The sequence below is a fragment of the Rana temporaria genome, chromosome 1, assembly GCF_905171775.1.
Source record: "Rana temporaria chromosome 1, aRanTem1.1, whole genome shotgun sequence".
Classification (NCBI taxonomy): domain Eukaryota; kingdom Metazoa; phylum Chordata; class Amphibia; order Anura; family Ranidae; genus Rana; species Rana temporaria.
Window position 1 is genome coordinate 99,285,957 of NC_053489.1, and position 15,699 is coordinate 99,301,655.

General features: G+C 43.8%; 1 protein-coding gene across 1 annotated transcript in view; it reads right to left on the minus strand.

Moving 5' to 3' along the window:
* SV2C (synaptic vesicle glycoprotein 2C) overlaps window positions 1-15,699 on the minus strand; it is a 250,179-nt gene that overhangs the window by 13,537 nt on the left and 220,943 nt on the right. Inside the window, exon 10 of the mRNA XM_040341177.1 lies at window positions 14,252-14,385. Coding sequence (XP_040197111.1) covers window positions 14,252-14,385 — 134 coding nt within the window. The remainder of the gene's footprint in view (window positions 1-14,251; window positions 14,386-15,699) is intronic.

Genomic DNA, 15,699 nt, shown 5'->3' on the forward strand with positions numbered 1-15,699 from the left:
CCTTTAGGCAGCTAAAGGACCTGGCCAGTTTTTGCGATTCGGCACTGCGTCGCTTTAACTGACAATTAAATTGCGCGGTCATGCGACGTGGCTCCCAAACAAAATTGGCGTCCTTTTTTCCCCACAAATATAGCTTTCTTTTGGTGGTATTTGATCACCTCTGCGTTTTTTATTTTTTGCGCTATAAACAAAAATAGAGCGACAATTTTGAAAAAAATGCAATATTGTTTGCTTTTTGCTTCCCCGTTTTTAGGCCGATCCGTATTCTTCTACCTATTTTTGGTAAAAAAAAATCGCAATAAGCGTTTATCGATTGGTTTGCGCAAAATTTATAGCGTTTACAAAATAGGGGATAATTTTATTGCATTTTTATTAATATTTTTTTTTTACTACTAATGGCGGCGATCAGCGTTTTTTTCCGTGACTGCGACATTATGGCGGAACACATCGGCCAATTTTGACACATTTTTGGGACCATTGTCATTTTCACAGCAAAAAATGCTATAAAAATGCACTGTTCTTTGTGAAAATGACAATTGCAGTTTGGAAGTTAACCACTAGGGGGCGCTGAAGGGGTTAAGTGTGACCTCATATGTGTTTCTAACTGTAGGGGGGGCGGGGCTGGACGTGTGACGTCACTGTTTGCCTTTCCCTATATAAGGCAAAAGACGATCAATGACAGCGCCACTGTGAAGAACGGGGATCTTCTCTGATCCTCGCCTCCTCTGCACGTGCTCAGTTTGGTGTGTATTGCTAGAGAGTTTTTTTTCTTGGGAGGGTGCATGTGATCAGCACAGGGCAAATCAGCATGGTCCAGACAGAAGGTTAGGGGTCCTGTAGCCTCACAGGACAATCAGAGTAGAATGAAAACTCCTCCTACAAGCTTTAACCAGACACTGATAGAAGTCATAAGACTGTTATATACTGCTAATGAGAAAAGGTATTTAGCAGTTAATATTTACTAAAATAATTGCATTTTCATGTTATGTGTACTGCGGGAGACCAGATATAGTGAATGCAGGTCCTGGGTTTAGTAACACTTTAGCCTTGTCTGTGCTTTTCTGGCAAAACAACTCATTATTAGATGTAATCTAGTTTTGAACACTGTCTGCCCTAACATAGGGTTAAAGCAGAGCTCCACCCCAAAGTGGAACTTCCGCTCGGATTCCGATCGGATTCCGATCGGATTCCTCCCCCCCTCCGGGGCCACAATTGGCACCTTTCAGGGGGGAGGGGGGACAGTATACCTGCCTTTGACAGGTATCCTTTCCTACTTCTGGGAGTCCGGCCGTGGCAGTAACGTCACCACGGGGCTCCCTCCTCCTTCTCCTCTGGCCGCCGGGCTAATAGGAGAGAGGAGCGGGCCCTAGCGCATGCTCAGTAGGGTTCCCGTCACGAAGCCGAAAGGCTACACTGCCGGGTTCCCTTACCCACAATGGCGGCAGCAGCACCCGACAGCTGATGGAAACATCAGCTGCGGTGCCAACATCGAGGGACAGCAGGACAGGTAAGTGTCCATTTATTAAAAGCCAGCAGCTGCAGTATGTGTAGCTACTGGCTTTTTTTTTCCCCGGACCTCCGCTTTAATAACAATTTAGAAGCTGGGCCTTTTGCATTGCAGATTAATGAAAGGAGACCATCCCTGTCCTTAGCCTTTCTATTGAGACAGAATGACTCTGGAATCCTTCAGAAATACTTGTAGACAGTAAAACAAGACAATAATAGACCATGTAAAGGATCGGTGAAATCCTCTTTTTCCCAACCTGACAATTTGCAATGCTTTGCAATGCTATAAAATATGTTTTGGTGTGTGGCAGTCCTCCTGCATCCTTAGGCAAGTGTAGGGTAGAAAGCTTAATACGCCTGTGCTTCCTTTTCTACAGAGGCAGTCAATTTTCTTGTATCATTTTTGAGTAATCCTAATGCCGCGTACACACGATCATTTTTCGGCATGAAAGAAAACTTTGTTTTTCAGCATGTCTAAAAAACAACGTTTTTTCAACTTCATCCATAAAAACGAGGTTGCCCACACACCATTGTTTAAAAAAAATTATGAACAAAGTGTGGTGATGTACAACACGTACAACGGCACTCTAAAGGGGAAGTTCTATTCGCCTTTGGGCTGCTTTAGCTGATTCCGTGTTAGTAAAAGACGATTCACGCTTTTTTGTCTGTTACAGCGTGATGAATGTTACTCCATTATGAATGGTAGTTTTACCAGAACGAGCGCTCCCATCTCATAACTTGCTTCTGAGAATGCGCGGGTTTAAAACGTTGTTTTAGCCCACACACGATCATTTTTTACAACTCGAAAAACGATTTTTTTTAAAACGACGTTAAAAAATGCAGCATGTTCGAAAAAAAATTGTCGTTTTTCAGAAACTGAAAAACTATGTGAAGCCCACACACGATCATTTTAAATGACGTTTTTTAAAAACAACATTTTTTTCATGCCGAAAAATGATCGTGTGTACGCGGCATCAGAAGTAAAGTAATGTATGTTGTATGTCTAGCAACTGAGGTGCTCATATCATTTTAAAGCAATCAGACCTTCTCATAATTGTACTTAAGTTTAAACGTATCTAATACTAGGAACAAGTTAAGGTTTAGGTACATCAGAGGGTCTTTGGAGATAACAACCTCTAAATATTTAAAAGTGTTGACAGCTTCAGCATGTACATTTACTGTTAAAAGATCTAGTAAAACAGATGTATCCCAATTTATGCGGAAGTCTGAGAACTCCCCAAAGAGTGCTATTAGTTGCATTAAGGAAGATAAGGTATGCTGGCAATCTCCCAAGAAAAGCAATGTAGCATCTGCAAACAGGGTGATTTTATCTCTTCCAGACCCTTGCTTAAAACCTATTATTGGTGGCAGTATTCTTTATTCTTTATTCTCCATTCTATGCTATTATTCTCTATTTGTCAATGACCTTGAGAGTTCATCTTCTTTAGGGACTACTGCCATCTAACCAGACCCAGGGCTGGTGCAAGGATTTTTGACACCCTAGGCGAAACCTCATTTTGCCGCCCCCCCCCCCTCAAAACACACACGTTGGCTCCGCCCCTCACTAAAAAATTTGCGGCACCTATTTCTTCAGCCGTGTTCCACAGGCTTGCACCTGTGCCTCTGGACCCGGCCCGAAGACAAATGGTGGATGGCACTAAATCACTTCCTCACGCCAGCCGTGGTCCACTCTGCACGCCCCCCCCCCACACACACACATTTGTTCCCCCTCTGTACCCCCCTGTACATCTGCCTCCCACATACATCTGCTACCCCTCTGTACCCCCCTGCACACCTGCCCCCCACAACACACACATATCTGTTCCCTCTGCACACCTGTCCCCCCGGGACGGGACCTAATCTATGCCACTTGTTGTGACACATGCTGATGTCAGACTCACTCAGAGGCGAGCGGAGAACTCGAGCCACGCTGGGGGGGTTTCTGCCTAGCGGGCGGCGCTGCTTGCCATGTCAGGGCTGAGGGCGCTGCCAGCATTTTGTGGAGGACAGTGCAGGAGACGGTAGTAATAGCGGACGGGCGCCCTAGGCGGCAGTGCGCTCTAGGCAGTCGCATAATCCGCCTAGTGGTAGCGCCGGCCCTGACCAGACCACAAAGCTTAATATGTTATTACGTTAGAAAAATAACTACATCTGTAAAATAAGTCCCCATGACTTTCTTAGCCATGTGGATTAATTAAAAAATGTGATCCAGGCTGTGGTACCCCTCGGTAGTTCTCTTAGTTGTGCAGGTCTGGACCACAAACATGCTCAACTCATGATGCAACAGAAGATGCCCTTTTCTTTTAAGAAGCATAAAAAAAAGGGACAAGTGGGCATGGGCACACCCTTTTTTGTATTAACTAGAATTTTTGTACATAAGCTACTGTATATGCTAAAAATGCACATTTTATGAAACCCAATCAACTGATTGTTAAATGTACCTAGCTCTGTATCTAAGTCATATCCATGTTACTCTTCTGATGTACAGTAGGTGGCACTATGTTCATGTATTCCAGGCAGGTCTGGGTAGAAAGACAGTTGCTGCAGTAATAAAAACATAAACTGTTTGCTGTGTCTACAGTATTTTTCAGAAGTCCTTCTCTATGTTTATACTAAAAAAGTCTGGCTTTGGTATTTGAAAATATATTAGTTCTATGAGATTGTGGTCCACAGCTGTATGTGATTATAGAAGAGAATGTAATTCTGCTAAAAATGTGTCTTGGGAGGTATTTGATTTCCCACTCAAAGCAACAAATCCATATAGGCAGCTATTTACTAGCATGGTAAAAAAAAAAAACAATGATGTACAGAAAAATGTGTGATAATGCTTAAAAAAAAGATAAATGTATTATATAAGCTCATACAGACCTCTCTTAGGGGTTCTCATTATTGCTACATTATGCTAAATGACTGTATTTACTAGTTTATGTCATTTGGTCCAGTCATTTTATTATGTACTATAATACGTTGTGCAGTAAAGTGCCACAGGGAATTATGATACTTATATAAATAAAAGTATATACTGTATATACAATATATAGTGTGATATTGATGTGATTAAGCTCAGTGTAGTAGATGCGTTTTCAATGAGCTGTGCCAGTCCGAACTGTATTTAAGGGCTTTCTGGCCCACATTTTTTTTAAAATAAAAGGAAAAATTCACACAAGGTTGCCCATGCAAGGGGATTCAGCTTCACAAAGCAAACCATCAACCGAAAAATGGCGAGCCACCTGGCTATGCTTTAGCAGCACAACTAGTCTTGTCAGGTTACTTCAAACCCAGTTCCATGGCTCTCTGTTCTCACTCAGCCTGTTGTTGCAGCACCTCGCTACATGGGCCCACTCCTGGTCTCTAGATAGGTTTCTCCTAGCTCTCTGGGCTCTTTCACTTTTCCTGAGACTTGCAAATCCTTCTTCAGTCCCTTGGACTCGCTAGTTGCCTTAGCTCTCTGTCTTGTGCCGACTTGGTTAGCTGCCTTAACTCTCCCAGTCATATGGGCAAGGCAATTTCTCCTATATATTGCATATACAGTATCTCACAAAAGTAAATACATCCCTCACATTTTTGTAAATATTTTATTATATCTTTTCATGTGACAACACTGAAGAAATTACACTTTCATACAATGCATTGAGTGTACAGCTAGTATATTTGCTGTCCCCTGAAAATAACTCAACACACAGCCATTAATGTATAGACCGCTGGCAACAAAAGTGAGTACACCCCTAAGTGAAAATGTCCAAATTGGGCCCAAAGTGTCAATATTTTGCATGGCCACCATTATTTTACAGCACTGTCTTAACCCTCTTGGGCATGGAGTTCACCAGAGTTCATGGAGTCCTCTTCCACTCCACCCTGACGACATTACGGAGCTGGTGGATGTTAGAGACCTTGAAATCCCCCACCTTCCATTTGAGGATGCCCCACAGATGCTCTCCTAGGAGGGAACCCCTACCAGACATTGGAACCCGCAAACCTGCATCATCTTCCACAGAACTACAGAGGTCCCTGTCCCAAGGATGGGGGACATACAGTGTTGGCGATGCCGGTCCTGGGGACATACCCGGGCACAATGCCCACTTCAGGAAGAACCTATAGTTTGCAGGTCTGGTCAAAGAGCCTCTTTATATGTCCAAAGGGCATGTGCCATCCATCTTGACCTGGCTGAAGGTCAATTTGAATATGAAGTATGGGTAAACCACCTCTCTGCCAAGACTCTACTGGACTCCGGCAGCATGGTACATGCCAGGGTGATTGGTAATACTCTACGGGTAGTATGTATCCCCTGGTCCCGGTTCCCATTGCTTATGGCCATACCTCAGTGACCCAAGTTGGGGTGGTGAAAATCTTATACATGATATTATAGTGACTGTCCACTGGTTCTTGAACTATGGAGCCAGGTACAGAGTGGACTTTGAGAACAGCCAAAGGACTGGGAATGCTGGCTCTTGAAGGGACAGAGTCTGAGCCTTAACTGCCCACAACACGCACCCCCATTGTGGAGATACCTGTCATTGATAATTACATTGCAGTGAATGTTGATATGGGTAATAATGTTCATGTTGCAGGTCTCAAAACTGAGTTGACCTGTCAGGGTGGGGATGTATCTCCATTAGAGGTCATGTTGGGGTAGGATGAAGAGGAAATTTCCTCTAGGCCAGTGCACCCAAATCTGGACGTATACAGAGGTGCATTTGGCACTGCCCAGTTACAGGATCCTACATTGGTCCATGGGCGTCCCACAAATACCTGGTGCAAATCAAAGATTTCCTAATTTTGAATTGAATGTGGACTTGGTTTATCGAGTGGCGGAAATCCTAGGGGAAACTGTAGAGCAATTGCTGGTTCCCTAGCCCTATAGGCAAATGCTCCTTGATCTAGCCCACAACGACGCACTGGGAGGACACCAGAGGGCTAAAAAAACAGACTTCAGGATTATCGACCGATTTTACTGGCATGGGGTGAAGGCCAATAATTGAGGTGCCATTTGAAAGGATTGCTATGGATGTTGAAGGTACTCCTGGTAAAGTCATCAAGGGGGCACCAATATATATTAGTCATCCTAGACTATGCAACTAGGTATCCAGAAGCAGTCCTGTTAAGGAAAACTTCTTCTAAGGTCATTGTCTGAATTGTTTCACATGTTTTCACGAACTGGGTTCAACAAAGAGATACTGATAGACCAGGGCACCACTTTTATATCAAAGGTGGCGGAAATGTGCAAACTGTTTCAGATCAAGCAGTTGCGGACGTCTTTCTATCACCCACAGACAGATGGCCTCGTTGAGAGTTTAAACAAAACCCTGAAGTCAATGGTAAAAAGGATGGTCCAGAAGTACAGGAAGGATTGGGACATGTTGCTCTCTGCCCCTTTATTTGTCATCCGTGAGGTTCCACAAGCATCCATGGTCTTCTCGCCATTTGAACTGGTATACGGGTGAAGACCCAGTGGATTGCTAGATCTAGTAAAGGAAACATGGTAGAACATATCTCCCAAATGTAATAGAGGATGGCTAGGGTGATGATTTTAGTGAGGGAGCATCTCTAGAAGGCTCAGAATGACCAAAAGAGGGTGTACAACCGGTCAGCTAAAGTCAGACAGTTTCAAGTAGGAGACCAGGTGGTTGTTCTGTTACCCATGGTAAAATTTGAGGTGGTGGACAAAGTGGGGGATGTGAATTACAGGGTACATCAACCTGCAAAGAGGAAACCGTACCAAATTTATTATATCAACTTGTTAAAACCCTGGAGAGACAGAGAACAGGTATCCGCTGTGGAAGGTGTCAATGCTGGGGACTCTGCATGAGTTGACCTGGTGCAAGTTGCTACTACCCTGTCTAAACAACAAACCCAACAGGCAAAAGAATTTCTTCAGAGAAACAGGGAAATGTTTTCAGGGTTGCCTGGTCTCACCAACGTCATTGAGCATGACATTATAACAGGGCCCAACATCAAAATATGGTTAACCACTTCAGCCCCGGATGGATTTACCAGGCCATCCAACAGGCCATTTTTTGCGATACGGCACAGCGTCGCTTTAACTGACAATTGCGCGGTCGTGCAAAGCTATACCCAAACAAAATTGATGTCATTTTTTTCCCACAAATAGAGCTTTCTGTTAGTGTTTTTTGATCACCTCTGCAGTTTTAATTTTTTTTTTTTTGCGCTATAAACAAAAAAGATTTCCAAAAAAAACGAAAGTAAAAATTTCTTCATCGATTTAGGCCAATATGTATTCTGCTACATATAAAAAATTCCAAACCTGTATTGCTTGGTTTGCGCAAAAATTATTGCGTCTAAAAAATTGGGGATAGATTTATGGCATTTTTATTATTATTATAATATATTTTTTACAAATAATGGCAAAGGTTAGTGATTTTTAGCGGGACTGTGGCAGACAGATCGGACATTTTTTACGCATTGTTAATGTATTAATGACATTGGCAGGGAAGGGGTTAACACCAGGGGCGATCAAGGGGTTAACTGTGTTCCCTCATTGTGTGTTCTAACTGTATGGGGGAAGGGCACACTGGGACAACATACAGATCTGTCTTCCTGCATAGCAGAAAGACAGGATATGTGAGATCTCCCCTGACAGAGCGGAGATTTGCCTTATTTACACAGGCAGATCCCTCTTCTGTAACTGCAAGGAACGATGGTTACGGGTGGCCGGCGGACATACAGTCTGCCAGACATGTTGATTGGCCCCCCCCGCTGGCCAGTTACCACAGGTCTTTGCTACTAAGAAGAAGTGAAAATCACAAACCTAAACTCTTAACTATCGCCCTACATAAGCCCTTAATGCTTCGCCTAACCCCTGAACAGCCCTGTTGACTGGGGCACCTGGCAGGGAACATGTTAGACAGCTGGGAAGTGGGAACCCAGACCACTACGGACTGTAATGAGCGATGGTCTAGCTTTTTAGCATGCTGCTAGCATAGGGTATTTTAATCCTTGCTGTGGCAAATGTGGTACACTTAAAAAATAAAAGAGAGCCCACACTTATTACTGTTTATGCAGCATAATATTAGTTTAATCAACTCAAAAACAGGATTTTTGTAGTTACTGTAAAATCCATGTCTTGGAGTTCATTAACCACTTCCATACCAGGTACTTACGCAGCTTCCCGCCCAAGCCAATTTTCAGCTTTCAGCACTGTCGCACTTTGAATGGCAATTGCGTGGTCATGCTACACTGTACCCAAACAAAATTGGCGTCCTTTTTTCCCCACAAATAGAGCTTTCTTTTGGTGGTATTCGATCACCTCTGCGATTTTTTTTTTTTGCGCAACAACTAAAAAAAGGCTGAAAATTTGGAAAAAAATTAAGTTTTTATTTTTTTCTGTTAATTTTTTTGTAAATAAGTTTTCTCTTTCAATTACGGGCACTGATATGGCGGCACTAATGGGCACCGATGAGATGGCACTGATGGACATCGATGAGGTAGTACTGACGGGCACAGATGAGGTGGCACTGATTGGCGGCGCTGGTATACGACACTGATGGGCACACATAGGCGGCACTGATGGGCACACATAGGCGGCACTGATGGGCACACATAGGCGGCACTGATGGGCACACATAGGCGGCACTGATGGGCACACATAGGCGGCACTGATGGGCACTCATGGGCGGCACTGGGCACTCATAGGCGGCACAGATGGGCACTCATGGGCGGCACTGATGGATATTTATGGGTGGCACAGATGGGCACTGATAGGTGGGCACTGGGCATGGATGGGCACTGTGGGGTGGCACTGATGGACACTGGGGTGGCACTGATGGACACTGGGGTGGCGCTGATGGACACTGGGGTGGCGCTGATGGACACTGGGGTGGCAGCACTGATTTTTGCCAGGTTGCCAGTCAGTCCCCATTTGTGGGCACTGACTGGCATCTTTTTTTTTTTCTTTATGCTTTTTTTATTTTTATTTTTTAGGCTTTTTTTTTTTTTTTTTTTTCTGTCATTTTTTTTTTTTTGCCCACCCTGGTGCTCCAGGGTGGGCATCCCTGGTGGTCCAGTGTGGCGATCCGAGGGGGGGCTGCGCTGATAAACAATCAGCGCTAACCCCCCCTGTCAGGAGAGCCGCCGATCGGCTATCCTCTACTCGCGTCTCTCAGACGCGAGTGAGGAAGAGCCATCGACGGCTCTTCCTGTTTACATCGTGATCAGCCGTGGTTGGACACGGCTGATCACGTGGTAAAGAGTCTCCGCCGGAGATCGGAGATGCAGGGTGTCAGACTGACACCCCGCATCACCGATCGCCGCGATGCGCGCCCCCATCCTGCAGGACGTTCTAGAACGTCCTGTCAGGATTTCATAACCACTTCCCGGACGTAAATCGGCCATAGGCCGGGCGGGAAGTGGTTAAGGGACAGAGGATTTAGTTAACACGAGACAACAGGGTTATGTTGCTGTCTACAGGAGGATTCAGACACTGACAAACAATGCTGGCCAGCTAAATACAACTCTTCCCACTTTTAGCATGCATCAGTTTGTAGAAAAGCAGTACTTAGGGGTAGATCACAAAGAGGGGTGGGATCTGTGTGCCTTATTAAACTCCAAGAAAACAAGTTTCATGGTAAGTACACAAATCCTGTTTTATCTTTTAATAAAGGACACAGGATTCAGTTAATTTGACACAATTGGGATGTCTAAAAGCAGCCCAACTGAGGGATTAGCAACACAGCAAACAAAATGCTAATAGGCCACAAATGAACAGAAGAAAACTGGGCGGCAACCTGCAGTTCAAAGAGCTGCCTGAAGGACTTCATGCTCAAAACTGGCATCAGATGAGGTCTAAACATTCACCTGGTAAAACTTGTAGAGCTTGTGAACAGAAGACCAAGTGGCAGCAGGGATGGACTGGCCATTGGGACTACAGGGAGTTTCCCGGTGGGCCGATGGCTCAGTGGGCCGGCTTCAGTGACAGCAGCCTGGGAGTTTCTCACTTCTGCCTAATCTTGTCCCATGAGGGGGGGGGGGAGGCACCAAACTGATTCTTTGCCCCGGGTGAAATAATGTCTAGCTTCCCCACTGGTACTGCCTATAAGAGTACCAGTACCAACCGTTCTACTCTAATAAAGTAAAACGGCTAGTGGCTGGTGAAGGGGGAAAGGTGGCTTGGGTGGCCGGAGGGGTGTGGGAGTTCTACTCTAATAAAGTAAAATGGCTAGTGGCTAGTGAAGGGGGAGAGGTGGCTTGGGTGGCCGGAGGGGTGCGGGAGTTGTCCGGCCGCTGTGTGAGAGACCTGTCAAAGTGGGCCAGTCTGGATGAGGTCCAGGGCCAAACTTTTGTCCCAGTCCAGCCCTGAGTGGCAGCCTTGTAAGTTTGGGAAATAATTGTCTGATGCCTAAAAGCCCAAGACACACTCACCGATCTAGTAGAGTGCACTCTGACAAGAAAAAGTGGAATTTTTTCCTTAAGATGTCTGAACCACTGAGTGAAGGTGGTATGGGCAGCTGGTTCCCCTTTACAGGGAGTCAGGGACCATGAGGATGACAAAAAAGGGTCAGTCTTTGTAATAGAAACAGTAGCTGTGAGGTACACTTGTACAGCACAAGCTACATCCAGACAGTAAAGATAATTTTTCTTCTGATTAACTGGAGCTGGGCTTAAACCACCTTAGGAAGAAAGAAGGCTCTAGGTCTCAACACCACCTTTATCCTTGTGTAAGACCAGATAGGGTTCTTTAGAGAATAAGGCCACCAGCTCAGATACTGCAATCGGCAATAAAGACAATGAACACAACATTCTGAGTGAGAGTAGAAAGGGAGATATGCTTATTAGGTTTATTTAGGCCTTTGAGAAGCTGACAGAACCAAATGTATATCCCAGGAAGTTACAGGAGGTTCTCAAGGAGGGTCTACATGAAATACACTCTGTACAAAGGTGTTGACTACAGATAATGAGGCTAGTGGTATAGAAAATCTAACAGCAAGAGCCAAGATTTGTCCTTTGATTGTGCTCAGAGCCAAATGTGATTCCAGGCCTGATTGTCAGGGTTTGCCCCACAAAGTATTTTTATTGGGTGACACTTGCTTTTTTTGCATAAGACAAAATAAGCTGTCCGTGTATGATGGTAAACCTTACAAAAGGCTGTTAACTTGTCAGGAGGATCTAAGTTTCTTTATAAAACAGGTTAAAGTAAGGAGTGTACCGCATTTTTAAGGATCCCATACAGGTTACAGCAGTATTAAAAGTTACAGAATCCTCCATTTTAAATGTGATTCACACAGTATTGATAACAAATGCTATAGTATCCTTTAACCTGGAAGCGATTTCAGCTGACTGAGGCTCCCAGTCATTTCAGGTTAACTGTGCCCCTTTCAGTTTTTATGCTGGAGAGATGTATCGCCTACTGGTTTCTTCTGTGTCTCAGGAACTTCAGCAGAAAGTGTTTCTCTGTCTTTTGGGAACTCCAAAACTTGACCTCGTAGGTCAACGTCCATATCAAAGAGGGTCCTGCTCATAACCCTTTATCATCACTTTTATACAACAAAGAGTGCATAAGGAGAAGCAGGAAATCCAAAAAGTGGGTCCAAAAACATTCTGGGATTTTGATGTTGATTGATTTTGTTGTCAAAGTGGACCCAAAATAGAGTTTTCACTCATTACCCTTAACCCCTACAATCAACCCTTAACAATTTAGCCTCTTCCTAACACTTACCATAACATAACCCCTAATTTCTAAGCTTAACACTAACCCCAAGTGGTCTACTTATAAATGTTTTAACACAAGAGTCACACTTTTACCCAGATTTCACACATTTTTCCAAATTTAATCCAATTAGAAAACTGTGTGAATCTCGTGTCAAGATGTGTATAGACTATTTAAAGTATATGCTTTAGTTGTGGATATTTATTTATTTATTAAAATTCTTAAAAGTACAAAAAAAGTACAAAACGCAGTCAGTTACCCGTAGGCCTCGATGCGCCAAGAACAACAATACAGCAACAACCAAAAAAAACAAAAACACACACAGGCAGCCGAACAGATCAAATTTAAAATAGTTAGCAGATCAAAGAACTATAAAAACCTATGAAATTCCATAGGCTAGACTGAAAAGCTCAGTTTTTAAAAGCTTCCTGAACTTAAAAAGATCATTCTCAAGCCTTAATTTTAGAGGCAGGGAGTTCCAAAACTGTGCTCCCTGGACCGCACTCGTCCTCCCTCCGCATTTTTTCTTACGAAATTTAGGAATCACCAAAGTTTCCAAATTAGCCGACCTTAAGGTACGATTGGGCACATACTTGGTGAATTTTTCCTGCAGGTACACTGGCCCCTTGCCATGGGTAGCCCTGTGCACCATGCATCCAGTCTTAAACAGAACCGTTCCTTCACAGGTAGCCAATGCAGGGCTCTCAGCGATGTGGTCACAACGACCAACACCCGTGAGTAGCCTCGCAGCGGCATTCTGAATAAGCTGTAATTTGTGCATGATGTTATTAGGTAAACCCAGGTACAAAGCATTACAGTAATCTAATCGACTTCCGATAATGGCATTGACCATGGAGATCTTATGCGATTCTTCAATGAAGCGAAAAGTCGACCTCAGGAGTTTCAAGTGGAAGTGACAAGAACTCACCACCTGGTTTACCTGTGGTTGTAGCGTCAATCTCTTGTCCAAGATGATTCCCAAATCCCTGACTTGATAAAGTTGGAAAGGATTACAACCCCTGTGTTTTTTTACTGCTATCCAAGACTCCATCAAAGGGATTTCCCCTTGCTTCCTGTCCTGCTAAAAATTGTTACCAGACAGGAAGTGAGGGTAACTCTTCAACAGCAACTAAAAAAGAACTAAAATATTATTTTCTTTAAAAGAGTATAGGAAGCGAAGAACTCCTGCCAATTTATTTTCTGTCCCTGTTGCAGACTTTCCTCACTTCTTCTATAGTGAAACTGTTGACAGCAGCACAGGAAGTGAGGAGATATCTCTCTAATTGAAGGCCTAAATTACAGTAGGACGCTTACCTCACTCTAGCCAAATGTTTTTGGTTTGACGTGCACAAGCAAACCATTCTCTAATAATAAATTAACGGCTAAGTTCACCATTTTTTGTGCAGGTAAAATAAAGTGCATTTACAATTTTTTCTATAAGGAGATTGCAGAGCATTGCACCCTCGATCAGCAGATCATGGGTGCAATGTCCGGCTCCTGCAGACTCTAAGGATAGCTGTCTGCACGTATCTTATTTACAGGCAGGCAGTTACTTGAGAGCAGGAAGATCAATGGACTACTGGAACATTCACTAGTGCCCTCATAGTTCATTAAGAACTACAATCCATCAGCTGTAATGGGTGAAGGTACTTGTAGTTCATTCATTCGCAGAACCTGTGTGGGCAGAGTCCCGCACAGCTGCATTCTTTTCAAATTTTGACAGTGGCTGCGTGGAGAAGATCTCCCCCCCCCCCCCCCGCGCTGTCAAAATGAGGGGAGGGGTAACAGGTGGAACATTTAACATGTTCCAAAGGCGATCCATTAAACATTAAGGAGAACTGAAGAAGATCATCGTAGCTTGACTGAACCATGGTTTCTGGGATTGAAAACTTAGTTCAGTAACCAAAGTCAGCTTTATTTCTGCTTATAAAGGGCAGTTGCCCTATCCACTCCATCAGAGAAGACCCATTACAGTATGCTATAGTGATAAATTACAGTACTTACTGAAATAATCTCAACTACCAGCTGTGTAGAAAAAAAAAGATAAGTCATTTTAGCAACTTCCTTTAAATCATGAAGCCCTACCTGTGTTCACAAAATGTGAGTCTCTGAAGGTGCAATTCCTAAAGTATGTGTTCAGTGATGTGACATCTTCAAAGTAACATCTCTCAAACAGAGAATCCTGGAACACCACCGCCTTAAACTTCATTGAGATGAACCTGTCACACACAAAGGTATCATTTAACTGATGCAAGAAAGTGCAAGTAATTGTAAATAATCACATGCAAATAATAACTTGTAAAATGTCTTGCTGTTAGGATGTACAAATCAATTGTAATGAAGAGATAAGAGCTAAAGGTAGACACAACTAAGGTGAAGCCTGAAGAAACTGCACGCTGCATCCAAAATACACAATAGGGTCAAACATATTTGGGGACACCTGTTTATCACACCTATAATAGTGTATTAGACATCCCATTCCAAAGCTATAAGCAATAATATAAAGTTGCCTTTTCTCCTTTTTCTTGGGAAGTCTTTTCACAAGATTTTAGAGTGTATCTGAGGAAATTTGTGCCCAATCGGCCAAAACAGCATTTATGAGGTCAGGTACTGCTGTTGGACAGAATGACCTGGCTTGCAATAATTCTTAAAATTCATGAAGTCATGGCTCTGAAGGATACTCAATTTCCCCCACACCTGTCAGGGTGATTGAGTGTATGGCCATGCCCAAAGACCTGCACATGCACATATTACAAACTGTGTTTCAATACATAGGGTTTTGGCTTTGTACACTTGTTTGCATATATACAGTATGCACCCGCTCACACTAATGCATGTTAGCGTGAATGAGTGTGCATGTCTGACACTGGCATTGGTGCCAATCTCTCTAATTAAGTACAACACACCGAGGAGAAGTTGCTGAGTGGTCATTAGCTTCCATAACCTGGCCTGCTGCTCTTTTTTTGACCTGACTTGACTGCTGATTTCATTGTATCCTGATCTTCACTGCTCTACATCTGATATTGACCCCAGCCTGGCTTTTGACCCTGCTCCTGTTTCCTGATATGGTACTGCTACCCGGCTGTTGCTGATTCCAGCTCTTCTTGACTATGGCTTGCTCCTTGCATCTGTGGGTTCCTGTGTTCCACCTGCGTACCTGCATTCTGCACCAAATGCATTCTGTGAACCCACAGCATCCCAGCAATATCCAGCCTGCCCATAGATAATCTGCTGTCTCAACCCACCTCAGGTACCCATGCCACTCCTCATCCTACTACATTCTGTTACAAACACCAGGGGGTACTGGACATGAGGTGTAGGCAAGCCCTTTCATCAACATGGCCTCTACTGGGTACATGACAACACAAAACATCAAACCATATATTCAGGTACCTGGCTTTGCGCACAGGAATGTAGTAATGCTGAAACACAGAAAGGGGTTTTCCCCAAACAGTTACCACAAGTTTGGAAGCACACAATAGTCAATTTTTTTTTTATACAGTAGCCTTAACAGGAGCTGCACTGGAAGTACT